General features: G+C 35.9%; 1 protein-coding gene across 2 annotated transcripts in view; it reads right to left on the reverse strand.

Moving 5' to 3' along the window:
• The window catches only part of LOC140764895 (serine/threonine-protein kinase EDR1-like), a 35,540-nt gene extending 20,408 nt beyond the window's left edge, over nucleotides 1–15,132 (reverse strand). The window contains exons 1-7 of one of the 2 annotated variants that reach the window (XM_073103723.1): nucleotides 14,985–15,132; nucleotides 6,962–7,297; nucleotides 5,562–5,765; nucleotides 4,029–4,220; nucleotides 3,624–3,883; nucleotides 2,632–2,754; nucleotides 2,355–2,444 (exon numbers count right to left, since the gene is read on the reverse strand). In XM_073103723.1, the coding sequence (XP_072959824.1) occupies nucleotides 2,355–2,444; nucleotides 2,632–2,754; nucleotides 3,624–3,883; nucleotides 4,029–4,220; nucleotides 5,562–5,765; nucleotides 6,962–7,210 (1,118 nt within the window). In that variant the 5' untranslated portion in view covers nucleotides 7,211–7,297; nucleotides 14,985–15,132. Of the gene's footprint in view, nucleotides 1–2,354; nucleotides 2,445–2,631; nucleotides 2,755–3,623; nucleotides 3,884–4,028; nucleotides 4,221–5,561; nucleotides 5,766–6,160; nucleotides 6,398–6,961; nucleotides 7,298–14,984 lie in introns of those variants that run through there. The other variant, XM_073103725.1, reaches the window with a different exon arrangement.
• Between the last annotated feature and the right edge of the window lie 2,150 nt (nucleotides 15,133–17,282).

Raw genomic sequence — 17,282 nt, forward strand, 5'->3', positions numbered from 1 at the left:
CTATGCCACCTTCTACACCCTCTTCTCCTTCTGGCATTGTAAATCTTCACCAATCTCAGCATGAGCATCATCCTCCTCAAAGATAAGGGTTTATTGATGTTGCATGCTATTTTTCTAAGTTTCATACCTTCCTGATAGCTCTTCATGCAAATCATGAGTATAGTTCCTATTAGGAGTTTGTTGTCCATCCTGAGTGGCAGCATGCTATGAATAAAGAGTTTCAGGCTTTTGCAAGCACTCAAACATTGGATATTGTTCCTCTATCGAGTTGCATTGAAAACTATTAGTCATAAATGGGTTTACAAAATCAAGAGGCAACCTATAGATATATTGATGATACAAAGCTTGTCTTGTTGCTAGAGGTTTTACCTAGGAAATTACTCATGTGGCTCAAATGATTACCGTTCTTCCCCTTCTAGGGGTAGCTACCATTTGTCGATGGCTTTTGTATCAAATAGATACAAATAATGTTTTTCTTCATAGTAATTTGATTGAAACAGTTTATATACAGCCTTCGCCTGAATTATCTATCCCTCTAATCCATGTTTGTCGACTTCATCGTGCCATCTATAGCCTCAAACATGCACCTCATGCTTGGTTTGAGTAGTTCCATCGAGCTATGACATATATTGGTTTTGTTGAGAGTGATCAAGACCACTATATTTATTTGTACTTCTCTACAGAGATGGGTTATTCTACAATTCTACATAGATGACATGATTATTACAGATGGTAACTCAACTACTATCAAATCTCTATAGAAACACCTATCTCAACACTTTCAAATGAAGGATTTGAGTCACCTCCATTATTTTCTTGGTCTTGAGATTGGTCACAGTAAGAGAAGCATAATTGTATCTCAACAAAAGTATGCTTTCGATTTGATCAGCCAAGCAAATATATCTGATGATAGGATAATTGATACATCTCTTGAGTTGTATCTGAAGCTTCATCCTACAGATGGTGTGCCATTGGCAGATCCGACTAGATACCGGAAGCTTGTTAGTCATCTTGTGTATTTATGTATCACCAAACTAGATATTTCTCATGATATGAGCATAGTTAGTCAATTTGTGGCAACCCCTTAATTTATTCATTATGAAGCACTGCTCCAAATACTTAGATAAGTGTGGGAACTATTATACGCTCACTTTTGACATCAACTCATTTCTTTCATGCTCTTCATGCTTATTCTAATGTTGATTGGGTTAGTAATCCTACCACTTATCGTTCTACTACTAGATTATATGTGTTCCTTGGTGACTCTTATATCCAGGCAGAGCAAAGAGCAATATATTATTTCTCTCTAGTACTAAAGCAGAATATATAACCATGTCCATTACTTCTAAGGAGATTATTCATCTTCGTCGTCTATTAGGAGACATTGGCATGCCAATTCCTAGATCTACTACTCTTTATTGTAATAATAGAAGTGTTATACAAATTGCAAGCAATTCATAAGAAACAAAACACATTGACGTGGATTGTCATTTTGTTCAATATCAATTTCTATCTAGCACTATCAATCTTCCTCATATATCATCTAGAGAGCAGATAGCGGATTTTTTCACTAAGCCGCATCCTCCTCCACATTTTAAATATCTAGTTGGCAAACTCTATGTTTGAGCCATACAGAGTTTGAAGGGGGTATTAATGTATATCTCTTATACTGTACCAAAGAGATAACTTGCTCCATGTATACATGTATATACATTTTTAATGAGAAAATATACAACAGAGTTTCCCTATTCGTTTCAGACCTTAATGTTCTTTCAGGAGGTATGGATAATTGATGCAAGGTATAAGCACATAAATGCTGAGAAGAGGAGGTCGACAAACCTTACATGGTGCATAAAAAAATCACTTAATGTATAGTATAATAGGACAGTTCCTCAAAACAGCTAACATTTTGTCTATCATGATATCATCAACAAGAAAGAATGTTTAAAATGAGATACTGAAATCTAGGCGCAAAATTCAAGAGATGGTAGAGTACTAACACATTAACAGGATCGTCAAAGCCTCGAAGGACATCAGGTAGGCCAAAGGAACATAAGCAACATTTTAATCTCATAACATTTCTTCCAATGTGAAAAAATGAAAGGTCCAAGGTACTAACAAATTGAAAATCACCTTTTCATGCTGAAGAAAGATGATATCATTCTACTAAACATTTCATGCATAACCAAGGCATGCAGAATTAGAAAAGAGTTATCAAAGTTAACCAAAGATTATCATGTTATAAAAAATACAGTAGTCCTCATTCCTCAGGCACCAAAAACTAGGAATCTATTTAACAAACTTACCATTTAATAGCAAAACAAGAAATGAGCTCCAATGTTTAAAATAATAACCTTGAACTAGCTGTCCGTTGCTCAGCGACAACTTTCCTCCGGCTCCGACCCCAGAAAGCGTTTGCAATATTAGGTTCACTATGTGATGAACTGATAGAATTATCCAGCCACAAATTATAAATGGGAACTCATTCTATTATTTTAAAGACAAGTATAGAGAACCTCCAGAAGAAATAGATAATCAAAGAAAATCAATCGAAGTAAGTTATCAGCAAATTGGCAATATGTTACTATAGAAAACTACTTGAGCATTATAAAGCTATTTAAGCATTATCACCTCAAATTACTCTCCATAAGATCACTTGATCTTAGCATGATGTTCCTCAGAGAAGCTCCACTTACATTTGATGCCTCAGGTCTTCGGCCAAATAAAGATCTAGCATTTTCATCTTGCTCTTGACTGAAAAAACAGATAGCACAAGCATGACAACATGTAAATAAAATTGATCCAGTTTTATTTGCAAGTGCTGGCAGCTCATTATAAGTACCAAGTAAAACAGCACTGCATTAGGAGGACAATTGTGAACAGAAAATTAAAAGTGGATGTATTATCATCTCCATATGACAACTAAAATTACATAAAAGGACTTGAAAGAATTAAGCATGAATGAGTACACAAAATTCCAGCATACGCAGGACAAAAGATTAAGTGCAGAATACAAAGAAAATGTGCGAATTTGTGCACAAATCATGTCCATGATCAACTCCTTGTTTAAGACTTAACGAGGAAAGAGGTAATACTACCAAGTCTCAATGGTTTGTCTTGTAATAGCAACATGTTTTCACTAAAAGGTTTTCAAAGATTGTTATTCCCATATATACTGAATTTGCAAATTTTTACGTAGTAGAAAGCTAAATCAAATAGTACCTAGATAAATATTTGTCTTTCAAAATATGAGGACAAAACTTCCCGCCTCTTCTAAGGTATCATTCTGATTAATGGCAAATCATCACTTCATTCATTAACTGATAACTGATAATGACATGCATGAATTATTACGTAACAAACCAACTAAGGCTATAAACAGATACCAGTTTATTGGAGATTCATGGCACAAAACAGGGGGAAGAAAGTTTTTTTTTTTAAAAAAAAACAGTAAGATAAACTATAATAAGTTAACAACCTTGTCTACTGACCAAGGGATTTTAATATCAATGGACAAGAAGCAATTTTAGTTTCGTTGTTTTATATAAAAGATCATATTGTAAGACAAGAAACAGATAACTTTTGACCAGAAACTTCTCAAAAGAACTATGGTGCACACATACCATTCACCATCTATTCTATCAGAATAGCCACATAAAGGACTATTAGGTTCAAGCGGAGAATCACAAGAATCATAATCAGCTGAGTCACTCTCTCCAGCTGCAGAAATATGAGACGTAAAGATAGCCTTGGCTGTAAATGGAATAAGTTGTCCTGGGAAACGCATTAGATCAACTAGTAACTCCACAGAGTTAAGTACAACAACCACGGACATATGCTTGTATGAGTCTGTGCATTCAAGAGATTCTTCAGCAGGTAGGCCCTGTCAAGATTAAATCAGCACAGGCAACTGAGCACTTCAAATTTTACCTCCAATTATCAGCAGAATAAATGCATCTTTGGAGAGAAAACAGGAAATAATATTTGTGACATTATGAGAAGCTTAAGGAAAAGAAATGAAATGTTACCACCACCAGTTTGCTCTCAAGACATACAGAATCAGCAAGAACCTTAAACAGAATAGCTCTAGGTCTACATGATCCATGCCTTATCTGCCCCAGAAGTTGAATTCCTCTATTTTCCATCAAATTAGATATTTCTTCTGCTGTAGCTTTTGCAGGACTTAGCTGTGGATTTGGACGCTTATAGAAGTCGGCAACCTGTCTTATTATTTAAGTTAAGCGTCAGACTGTAAGGAATGTAATCTCTTCAGTAAGCAACAGCAAATGTATGTAATTTTTTACGTACATCTCTGTGTAGAAATGCCAAGAGTAGATATCTATATGGATATGTGCTTCAATATTATGAAAATTACAGGTTCACGAAATAAGGAACAATTAATTAAGCTACCTAGAACCAACAATGTTTATGTTCATGAGGCTTCTTTCTTATGCATCAGGTAATATGAATAGACAGCCACCAAGGATTTGGCACACCTGACTCCCCCAATATCATACACGTATCAAGCATACCATTTCATACAGTCCGATGCCAGATAGCACACAGGATACACGACATGGCAACCACTAACTCACAAAGTCTATAGAACGAGGGAAAGGTAAAGGTTAATTTTCCTGCTTCTGTAAATTCACGTTGGTGTCCCTTCTCTCATACTTGATGGCTCCCTCTCCCTCTCCCTCTCACTAACTCTTGCCCCACATGCACTCAGCATGGCCTTAGGCAGGACAGTTTAAAATTATTAAGCAATTCCAGCATCTAAAATTTACATTCATACCTTATAATGATTTAAACAACTCAAAAGTAATAATTCATGCTAGTTCAATGCATCTAAAATCAAGGATGGTCATGCTGATGTCTGATCGGCACGCCCTTACGTACCACTAATATATATATTAAAACCTACATTAAAGTTTTCAATTGACTTATCTTCAAAAAATATAGCAAAGGTCAAGTAGAAACATTACTCAACACATAATATGATTAAATACATTCATTAATTGACAATAGTTCAACAATTAAAACCAATACTTAGTTGAACATAGTCAATTTAACATGTTCCTATATCAATTTTAACCCAATTTGAACAAATTTGACATATTAATTTTGGATTCTTAAAAATTGGGAAAAATCTAATCATACTGAAATTTTAGCTAAAAATTATAAAATTTAGGTTAATATCAACTCATATGGAATTAATCTAATATGTTCCTATACAAATTGACTCGATTTGAATGAATTTGGCATATTAATTTTAAATTTTTATAATTTGGAAGAATTTTCTGGGGAATATCAAAATTTTCTTCTGATTCACAGCCATTCTTATTGATTCTAAATAATAAGATTTTTGAGAAGTTACTGATTTAATTACAAATTTCAAATACTAATCTGATAATGCAGAATAAAATGAATTCCACATGACATATTGTTCCATCTTCAAGTGGATTGGCTAAAATATGAGAAATAAGAAGTGATATAGAAAGTACAGACTACAGACCAACAAAAAAAATCATGTAAGCAAATATCAATGATGTAGAACTCACCAAACCAGCAAGCTTTTTTATTACTGAAGCAGGATTAGAGTTCAATCCTTTTACTAGTGCTGCACTTAATTGCTTCAACATAGAAAGCTTCTTATCCTTCTCCACATCAACTAGAATGATGTCAGCTTGTAGCCCCTTCATTCCTAGAGAATGAAGGTCATCTGGAGATGGTATAATGTCAAAAAGCTCCTTGAGCTTCTTATCCTGCATAGGTTCAAGTGAATCATTAAAAAAAAATTAAATTAAATTAAATTAATTAGAAATGTCAAGCCTCCACAAAGGACAAAATTGAAAATCAGCAACACTTTTTGGTGTTAAAATCATGAGAAAGTCAATAAAAAGACATGTTTCAGTTCAACTCATATATTTCTTCACTATCCATGTAACTGCAAACCAAGTAGCCAAAGCATCTTGACTAATTAAAAGGAATGTAAGATCCATTAAAATGGTGTTTAACTTGATTTATTTTAACTGTCTTATTTTATGATCAAAATGTAACTATAGAGCACCGAAGGATTCAACGTTAGTTGCCAAAGAATATCCAAATTGACTCTGCTTATTATGATTCAAGAAGAAGATCTGAGGATTCTGAGCCTTACAAAAGTATAACACCGGTAATAAAGCATACGGAAGAATCTCATGTTGTCATGTTCATGAATATATGTTGAAATTGTCTTGGGAACAATATAACAAGAAGCAAACGATCTATTTCGCCAATCAATTTAGGTTCCCATTATCTAGGTCCCACCACACCACTGGCTTGTGCATTTTCCACGCATTTCACTTACTCTCCACAACTCCCACAGAAGTCAAAGTTACCCTCTGAACCCTCTGACCTGCATTGATTGAGGCGTAAAAATTTGGATGAAAACTTCCTTTATCAATCTTATTATTGCTCAAGTGAATTAGGCCTACAGTGTCATGTACAATCCTACATTATGTACCATTCTCTATATGAAATAGAAAATCTAAAGGTAATCCAATCCTTTATACTCTTTTAGAATTCCTCTAATTCGGAATGGGGGTAATCTGCACATAGAATCACCAAAAGCAATTCGTAACAAATATGGCAATGAAGAAACATGAAGATTTTACTGTCATATATAGAAATCAAGTCTGTGAATGAAACTATACAATGATAAAAATAAAATCTTTACAGCAAAGTGAGCTGTAATTTTCAAAATGGAAGTTGCATATATTTTCTTCAATCATCACATTATGAAATATGTAAAAGGAGACAAAAAAGAAACAACAAAGACCAATAAATCATTGTTCATGGTAAAGTTTCTTAGTATCCAAAAACTGGAAAGAAAAAAAAAAGAAAATGGATTGGCATACATAAAGCTAATGAAAAAATTAAGGTACTAATGGTACATGAACTAGAATCAAGCTGTACTCACCGGGATGACAGAATAAAATCCATTGGGTATTGGATTAGATAAAGTTCCAGTGGACCACAAAATCTGAGAAGCAGTCTGAGATGAAAATTCAGCTTGTCTGACACTGGAGGCAGAGTCACTAGTATTCAAGGTCTGTTCATTTCGAGTTGATGTAATAGACTGTAACTTGTCCATAGTTTCAGATGGCCACCAAATTGTATTAAAAGCCCGTGCTTCAGATGTCCCAGGTTCACCTGGTGTATCCTCCATCTCCAGAAAATGTTGAAATACAAAATCATTTTCTCCCAAGCATCACCCCATAGAATTCATATCATATGCCTATATAAAGGATCAAATCTACAGCAACAGGATACAAAAACATCTTTATCATAATTTCTTCCTTTACAAGAGTTTAAAATATTCAAAAAACAACCAAAGGTAAATTATTTGACACCATCATCAGACATTTTAATATAAAATAAATTAACAGATTCAAAATTTTGGATTTGCTGACTTCAATGAAAGCATGTATTTCTTTGCCTGGAAAGAAGAACATCCCTCTTTTACAATTGATTTCATGAAATTTTAGTTTCATGTCATATTAAACTCTATTTTTACAAAGTAATATATGGAAACTTGATAAAATCAGAAAGTTGGGGAATCGAGTAACATTTTGTCAATTTTTACCAAAATTGGTCATCACCTACTAGAGTACCCTTCTAGGAAAACCTGGTATCAGGGTTGAGATTTATCCTATATTCCAACTTGAATTTTGCAAATTTGTATAGTCATAAATTACTACTGCAGAACAGTGAAGAGAGAGATTTCACTCTTTACTGTTGTTCTATAGAATAAGGAAAGGGAAGTTAAAAGGTAAGTGAGAAAGAGAGAAGAGAAATAAGAAAAAAAAATTAAACTCACCCGAGTTCAATAAAGTGCAGAATATCTAGAGGAACTCACCAGATTGGCCGTCAAATGAGCTCGATAAAGTGCAAGGGGTGGGAAGAGAGTGCATGAGATAGAGAGAGGGTAAAAATTAAAAATTTGAAAAACAGGCAGAAAAAAATATTAAATATAGGTTAGATACATATTAGATTCAAAATAAATCTTAAAAAAATTTAGTTTCGACCGTACCAATTGGCTAACCTGGCCAATAAACTGGTTGATCCCATACCAAAAGCAGTCACTAGACTGGTTTTAGGTACAAATTAGAATTAGTTATGGCTGGTCCCAATCCAGATCTGACCGATTTGACTTGGGATTGACTAATTTCCGGAACCATGTCTCTAGGGCCTTGACCAAAGTCCCCAGCCTTTATCGAGGAATCTGAAGACAGGGCTTTTGCGCCTGTGTATCTTCCTATGGCAGAAGCTGCTTGGAATGCAAATATTAGCCAGAGCACCTCTCCTTATGCCAATCTAGATCCAACCAATTTGACTTAGGATCAACTGATTTCAATAACCATGTTTCTAGGGCCTTGACCAAAGTCCCCATCCTTTACTGAGGAATCTGAACACAGAGCTTCTGCTCCTATGTATATTCCTATGGCAAAAGCTGCTAGGAATGTAGATATTAGCCAGAACACCTCGGCCCAACCACCCCCCCCCCTCCAATAGCACTACTTCTCAAGTTGTACCTAACACTCATTCTGATATGCAGAAAGAGGATTTGCCTTGGCCCTTGGATTCATGCTCCTAGGCGTGGAGTGGCCGGGCTGGCCACAAGGGCCTAGTAAAGGCAAGGATTGTTAGGTTCTGCTGGAACTTGCTTTGACTTGCACTGATTTAGGACCCCTAAACCTGATTGGTAAGATAGGCAACGGTAGGTCTAACGGATCTACAAAGTACAAACAATAATAATCAATACCTTCGCTTTGTGGAAGTGAAAGATCAAAATAGCATGCCATTGCATGGACCTATTGTAGTCGCCAAAATCTAGAAAGGTAAGCAAAAAATAGGTAAAAGAAAGGATCCTCTAACATCCATCAAAATCTTAATCACATCTCCACAGCAGCTAAGATTTCCTTAAAAAAAGGGATAGTTGTTTCCCATCTTCTTGTCACTACTCAAATCTCCACAGCGAGGTGAGCTACATCAACATCAACTCGTACAAAATCGCTATCATTGCTTCTGTGCTTTCCATGCTATCTGGTCAAAAACCTAGCATTGGTGACCACTAGTGTGAAATAGACTCCTTTCTCTATATCCTCTTTGTTGCTCCTCTCCTTTCTGCAAGTCACAATTTATTGCTGCCACATGAAGTTTGGTCCAGCCAATAATTAATTGATTCAACAAAGCTTTATGGTGAACTTGCTATTAAATCTGCTACCACTTCCAATAGCTAATTCTGATACAGTTCATGATTATCTTCCTTTTACCGCTGATTTTATGCTTGTAATCGTTGTTGAATTGCAATATTGGTCTACCACTGCAGAGAGACCACTTAATGGTCATGATCTCTCTATCCATCCTGACAAATCCAATGTTATGCGCTCCGATGACTCCAAAGAGCATGCCACCTGGAAGGCTCATGATTGTCATGTTCGGACATATTTGATTGTCTCTATTGATAAAGCTCTCCGTCTTGATTTTACTTGATCTATCACTGCAGCTGATCTTTGGTGCTATCTTCGATCTCGTTTTGTCGAATCTAGTGGTGCTCGAAAATATCACCTTCTATCTAGTGCTTAAACAGCTCAGCAATGTGAACGATCCATCCAGCAATTCTATAGTCACATGCAAGATTTTGGGCGTGAGTTACAGGCATTGGAGACCTTTTTGATCCTTTGCAGTTTGCCAGCAGTTTTGAGGCCTTTAGAGAGCGTCACCAATTGTACCAGTCTCTGTATGCTCTTAGCCCAGAGTTTGCTCCTTTGGCAAGAACCTTGGTTCATCGTGGCACTTAATCAAGTTTAGAGTCAGTTGTGGCTGAGCTAGTTGTTAAGGAGACTCATCTACGTATTGTTCATTCTCGATATACTCCACCAGCGACGCCCTTTGGCTGGGGTGTAACAAGTTCTTGCTGCCGCATATGCTAATTACTCTTATTCTCATCCTCAGTGTTCTCATTATCACAAACCGAAGCATCTGATTGAGACATGTTAGGAACTGTATCCTGAGAAATGCACGAACTACAAACAAAAAAGTGGTCAATGCTCCACTACATAACTAATGTTGCTTCTTAGATGCCACTATTCCTGTCTAGCATACTGCTCCATCAGATTGTCTTTAGCATATTGAGTAAACACTAGTCCAACAAAGTCAACTCCTCAGTCATCCTTTACAAAATCCAATGGCCACTACATCTGCTTCTCTAATAGATCACTCAGCTACGTCTGCTCCATCTAGTATTACTCGTGACACTTAGATTGTGGACTCTGGTGCCACTCAACATATAACTACAAATTCTTCTATACTTACTATTTGCTCACCTCCCATTTAACACCTCTTCAGACTGTAAATGGTTCTTCTCATTTGTCAGTCTGGATCTATTACCACTACCTCGGAGCATTCAAATCATTTTACTTTACCGCATGTTTTGCATGTTCCTAATCTTAGCATGAATCTTCTCTCAGTCAGTAGCATTTGTGATTCTGGCTTTTATGTCTAATTTACTACAACTTCTCGTGTTGTGCAGGATCCACTTACCGACCAGGGGATTAGAGTTGGTGTGTAGAGCTTGTGACCTTTACCACATCTCCTTTTCATCACATGTCTCACTTATTTCCCATTTTGTTGGTGCTGCTCTCTCTCCTATTGATTTGTGGCTCCGTAGGTTAGGTTACATGTCCAAATCTCATCTTAAAGGTCTTTTCCATTCTAGAGCCTTAGGATGAGATTCCTTTTGTTTTAGTTCTATGTCGGATTGTGTGGGTAATAAGTTAGCCAAACTATCGACTTTTCCTTTTTCTTCAAGTAATAATAAAAGCAATTCATCTTTTGATTTTATTTATTCTGAATCGGGACCTGCACCTTTATCTTCCAGGTGTGGATATTTGTATTGTGTGAGTTTCATTGATGACTTCTCTAGATATACTTGGATTTATCTTATTTGTCATCGCTTTGAGATTCCCCAAGTTTATTAAATTTTTGCATTATGAATCACATTCAGTTTCACAAACACATTAAGGTTTTCAGGTCTAACTATGCTCGAGAGTATACCTCTACTATTATGAGTTCCATTCTCCATTCTCATGGCACCATTTTTCAACAGTCTTGTCCCTATACTCACGAACAAAATAGTGTAGTAGAACGAAAACATCGTCATATCTTAGAGACTACGTGTGCTCTCATTTTAGTTCATCTGTCTCTCATTCTTTTGGGCAGAAGCTCTCTTGACTTCTATTAACCTTATTTATTTCATGCCTTCTCTCGCCTACAATATCACACTCCTCATGAGATTCTTTTGTCTATTAAACCAGATTATAGTATTTTTCGTGTTTTTGAATGTACTTTCTTTGTATTGCTACCTACTCATGAGTATGACAAGTTGTCCGCTCGATATGTGCAATGTATTCTTCTCAAAAATAGTTATGAACACAAAGGTCATCGACGCTATGATCCTCTGACTCGTTGAATGCAGATTGCTCATCATGTCCCTTTTCTAAAGGATATTCTTAATTAATCTCATGAGTCTGAGGACCTCACTTTTCTTGAGCCTCCATCTTCAGCACCTCTCAGTCTCCTCTTAATGCAGTCCCCACTTCATATTCTCCTGAGGAGTCTCTTATTGGATGTCCTAATGATTCTCTCCCTTGTCATCCTATCAGTCAGGTGTACTCTTGACGGGTTATTCATGTACCTCCATCATCTTCTTCCCCTCATGTTCCTTCTATTTCATCTTCTGCTCCACCTTCTACACTTCCTCCGGTTGGTACTGTGGGTCCTCGCGATCTTAGCGTGAGCATCATTCTTCTCAGAGATATCAATTTATTAATATTGCATGTTTTCTGAGTTTTACACCTTTCTGACAGCTCTTCACGCAAATCATGAGCCAAATTCTTACTAAGAGGTTATTGTCCATCCTGAGTGGCAACATGCTATGGATGAGAAGTTTCAAGTTTTTGCACGCACTTAGACATAGGATGTTGTTCCTCCACCAAATGGCATTGAACCTATTAGTTGTAAATGGATTTACAAAATCAAGAGACGACCTAATGGATCTATTGGACATAGAACTCGTCTTGTTACCAGAGGTTTCACCCAAGAGTATGGCATTGATTATGAGGAGACATTTGTCCTTGTGGCTCATATGACTATTGTTCGTACTCTTCTTGTGGTAACTGCAATTCGTCACTGGCCTTTGTATCAAATGGATGTAAAGAATATTTTTCTTCATGGTGATTTGACGAAAACAGTTTATATGTACCCTCCACCAAAATTGTCTATTCCTTTGTCCCATGTTTGTCGCCTTCAACATGTCATCTATGGTAACAAACAAGCACCTCGTGCTTGGTTTGAGCAGTTTCGTCGATCAATGACTGAGGTTGGTTTTGTTGAGAGTGATCATGATCATTCTATTTTTATGCATATTTCTTCGCAAGGGCGTGTTATTTTGCTACTCTATATAAATGACATGATTATTACAAATGATGATTCAACTACTATCAAGTCACTACAGAAACATCTGTCTCAGCACTTTCAGATGAAGGATTTGAGTCACCTGCATTATTTTCTTAGTCTTAAGATTACTCACAGTGAGAGAGGCATACTTGTATCTCAACAAAAATATGTTTTTGATTTGATCAGTCGACAGCTATATGTGATAATCGGACAGCTAATACACCTCTTGAGATTCATGTGAAGCTTCGTCCTATAGATGGAGTGTCATTGATAAATCCAACTAGATACAGACAGCTTGTTGGACAGCTTATGTATTTATGCATCACCAGACCATATATTTTTCATATTGTGAGTACAATTAGTCTGTTTGTGGCAGCCCCACAATCTACTCATTATGCAACACTACTTCAAATTTTCGGATATGTGCGAGGGACTATTATTCGTTTTTTATTGATGTCTGCTCATTTATTTCTTGTTCTTCGTGCTTATTCCGATTCTAATTAGGCTAGTGATCCTACCACTCATCGTTCCACCACTGCATTCTATGTGTTCCTTAGTGACTCTCTTATATCATGGCAGAGCAAGAAGCAAGATATTATCTCTCTTTAGTATTGAAGTAGAGAATGAAGCCATGTCCACTACTTCTAAGGAAATTATTCTTATCGCCGCCTATTGGGAGATATTGGCATATCAACTACTATGCCCACTGCTCTTTATTGTGATAACAAGAGTGCTATAAAATTTACAAGCAATCTTGTATTCGGTGAGAGAACAAAACATATTGAGTTAGACTATCATTTTGTTCGACATCAGTTTCTAATTGGCACTATCAGCGTTCCTTATATATCATCTATGAAGCAGGAAGTTGATTTCTTCACTAAATCGCATCCCGTTCCATGTTTTAGGTATCTAATCGGCAAACTCCTTGTGTTTGACCCACCTTGAGTTTGAAGGAGAGTGTTAATGTATATACTCTTATATTGTACCTGAGGGATAACCTATCCTAACCATACATGTATTTATACTTATTCTCAATGAGAATGAATCAGAGTTTTCCCATTCATGTCGCATACATATCACAAGTACTCAGTACTCAAAAATATCAAATTTCCTTGATTTAGTAAAAGAACTCACAACTGACTTCAAATAAGAACGCTGACTTCTAATAAGAACCAAATTCAGATGAATGTGTAAGATTCTAACGCTAGAAATGACTTTTTTTCTGAAATTAAATGACATCTTTTTAGGATACTATCATTAGCAAAAGATGAAGGTATCCAGTATTTCAATCCTGTCGGGTATGGATCATGGGTGGCTCCATTTTAGGGTCCATCAAGAACCATTTAATAGGAAGCTGGATAATCTTGATCTTTGGTTGTAGGTTCTGTTCTAATTTCAGATCAATGTTTAACAATAGCAAGATAAAGCGCAGCAAATTAAGAATGAAATGCATATAAGGATTTTCATATATTGTAAAAACGTGAGCAAGTTTAAATCCTATAGCTATTCTAATACTTCTTGTATATGCTCACACGAGGCCATGATTCATGAGAAACCACATTATAAGTAAGATCAAACTAAAGTTCGATTTTGCTTTTGTTTATTATGTGGTACAATTGTGTTGGAACTCAAAATACTTCCCAAGGAGGGATGCTCCCCTTCCCCATGACATCCCTAGTTTATAGACAATTCCTAGGCGTAGTCAAATGGCAGAAATGTACCCACTATTTCATTTGAACTTAAAGTCAGCAGTTTGTTCTGAGTCAATAAGGTTTCATTTGGGTTAACTTAAAGTATGAGGATTGATCAAACAAACCTAATTGAGTTTTTGGATCAACCAATCAGCAGGAAATTTGGTGAGAGTTCAATTAGATATAGGTCAGGAAATATGGGTTCATCCACTCGATCTGGCCTCTGTGTTTTAGAATTTCTGCTGAATTTAGAAATGTATCTGAAGCCTCCTGAATCGAATCTACATTCTTATATCAATATTCTTATCCAGATACAGCATTTAATTTAGACCTACAATTCATGTGTATATATATGAACTATGATTAAAAAAATGCAACAAAAACAACAACAAAATAGCCCAAGAGAAGACATTCTTTGTGATTTTATCTATATTCTATATTATCATATATTCATATAAATGTCGAGCTACCACATACTTTTCTTGGCTAAGATCCGTATCCCAATTCATATTTGAGGATGAAGAGCGGGTACAAATTTTCTCCATTCCCAACCCCAGCCATTTTCGAGAAAGATTGAAAACAAAAACAAAAACAAAACAAAACAAAACAAAACAAAAAACCAAAGAAGATCCGATCACAGAGTATCCAAGAATTTCCTATTACATCGAACTAATCCGACCTAAACATCAACCAGATCCGATAACACATCCAGACTACCTCATCCGGGAAGCCTAGGAGGCTCCACGAAACGAGGAAGGAAAGACGAATCCGAATCGGGGAAGAGGAACTCACCAGCGGATCCGAGCATCTCATTGCCCCGACAAAGGCGCGCAATTTCGGAATTCGTAGGGGGAGATGAAGATTAGGGCATCGAGGGGATGGAGGGGGGAGGAGTAGTGTGGGAGAGGGGAGGGAAGGAGGGAGGGAGGGATCGTGGAGAGAGAGAGGTCCGAGTTGGATATTGATATTTGAGTTGAGAGGTGGGGCATATTTAGGGGGGGGGGGGGGGGAGAGAGTGGGGTCCTTATACCGGGATCGGACCGGAGGAGACGTTGGACACTGGTGAGATGGGATGCGATCTACGACGTGGGAGAAATACGCCCCGGTTCGGACCGGACCGGTCTGGAGCGAGTGAGATGGATGATGCAATCTTGAGATCGGTAAGCGAGGAAAGAAAAACGTGCTCTTTTTCTTTCTTATATTTTAGTAAGAATAGTCGAATCTACGTATACAAATGTATATATAAATTATTATATATACTGTAACACTTGTTGATCATACCCCCCACAAACAAATTAAATAAATAAATAAATAAAATTGCTGGTAAGAGAGATGCTATTTAATCTATAAAGTATGATCGTTTAAATTAAGTAAGTGGTCACATGTTTGGGCTTTGACTTCTTTTTAAATAATTTTATAGCTGTAATTTGATTTCTATTTTTTAAAATGTACTTCCACCACACCAAAAAAAAATCTTCAATGCTTCAATTTATTTAGAGAAAAAGAATTCAATATACTCTCTTTTTTTCACTAGAAAGTATTCCTTTAGCTACAGGGAGAAAACAAAAGGAAAGGGAGAGTAAATTTATTTTAGTTAAAAGATAAAATCGATAGAAATTCTTTATAAACTCATGGGAAAGTGGCCGAAGTTACGATGGGGAGTTTTTTTTTTCCGGTATGATAGCATTTTTCTCATTAGATGAAAAATAAAATAAATAAAAAATAAAAAATAATTCTATGAGGTTTGAATTAGCCTCATCTTTTTTCTTTTTTTCTTTTTTTTGGTTATTATTTTGTGTAGTGTTAAGGGCGGTCGTCACAATAAAGTTAACATGCATCAGGATGCGGGAGAAATGGAAAAGCTAGCGAGTTCACCAATTCAACACCCTTCTGATGAACTTGGTCTTCAATTAGACAAAGTGGCGAAGTGTTATGAAAATAAATTAATCATATTTTGATTATTTTGATTACGATGAATAAAATTAAAATGATGGGCTATTCTATCAAGGCTTTGATATGACTGATGAGAAATAAAATTTTAATTAAAATTAATACAGCAATCAATCTGATATGAATTAAGTCATGTCAAATCATATCATTAGGATATTATGCTCGATAGATATTTATCAGATGAGATCAGTAACGTCATAAACTATAACTTTAGCCCTAGAGGCATTAGGGCATTTAAACACCGAGGTCCTCATTTAAATGCCCAATGACAAATTTGTTTTGTATTAGGTTTCTTGACATTTTTATTTCACATTAGAATTTTTTAATCTCCATAGGATATTGGCTAATCTATAAATATATGTCTAAAAAATTCTATCTCTCCAAACTTTCTATCTTCCTCAATCTCTCTCAAATTTGGTCCCTTTTGTCTAGTTGTTTCCCTTAATTCTCGAGGGCAATCCACTTCTCCTCTTTGTTCTTTCACATTCGATAACATCCACAAGTATCACACAAGTTTTATTAACTTATCTTCACAACCTACCCTAAAATACCATATAATCTTTAACTAGGGGTTATCATCTAGCAAATCACATCTTTTGCTAAATCACTCACCGATTTAGAAGACTAAAACGCTTAATTCCATCACCAAAATTATATTCTATATCTTGCCCTAACCCAATCACTCATAATTTTCAGATTTTGTCTCGAACACCGGTACACTCTTAATCTAAACATATCACAACCTAATAGAACTAATATTTTTTGGAAAAATTAAGAATCTAGTATGTGAGGAGTGGCAATCACTCCTCTAAAAGCATATCGTTGTGATATGATGGTGGCACGGCTCGATCGGTTTTAAGTGCCCATCTAGTCAAATTGGAGATACAAATGATAGTAGAGAAATTCTAAAGTAAAATCTTATAGAAATTAAAGATAAGATCTAAAGTTGATACATATCTTACCTTTAGTCATCAGGAGTTGATGTAACTTATAGAAATTTGTGGCTTGCCTTACGGATGAAGTGATGAACTGAGCATAGAATAATTAGATACTTCTCTTACTCGTAAAAATAATTTGACTGTACCAACAGAAGAACCTCAAAATCCTAACAAGATATGGATAGAAATAAATATAAGATAT

The sequence above is a fragment of the Typha angustifolia genome, chromosome 8 (genome assembly GCF_048772165.1).
Source record: "Typha angustifolia cultivar Huaian chromosome 8, ASM4877216v1, whole genome shotgun sequence".
Taxonomy (NCBI): domain Eukaryota; kingdom Viridiplantae; phylum Streptophyta; class Magnoliopsida; order Poales; family Typhaceae; genus Typha; species Typha angustifolia.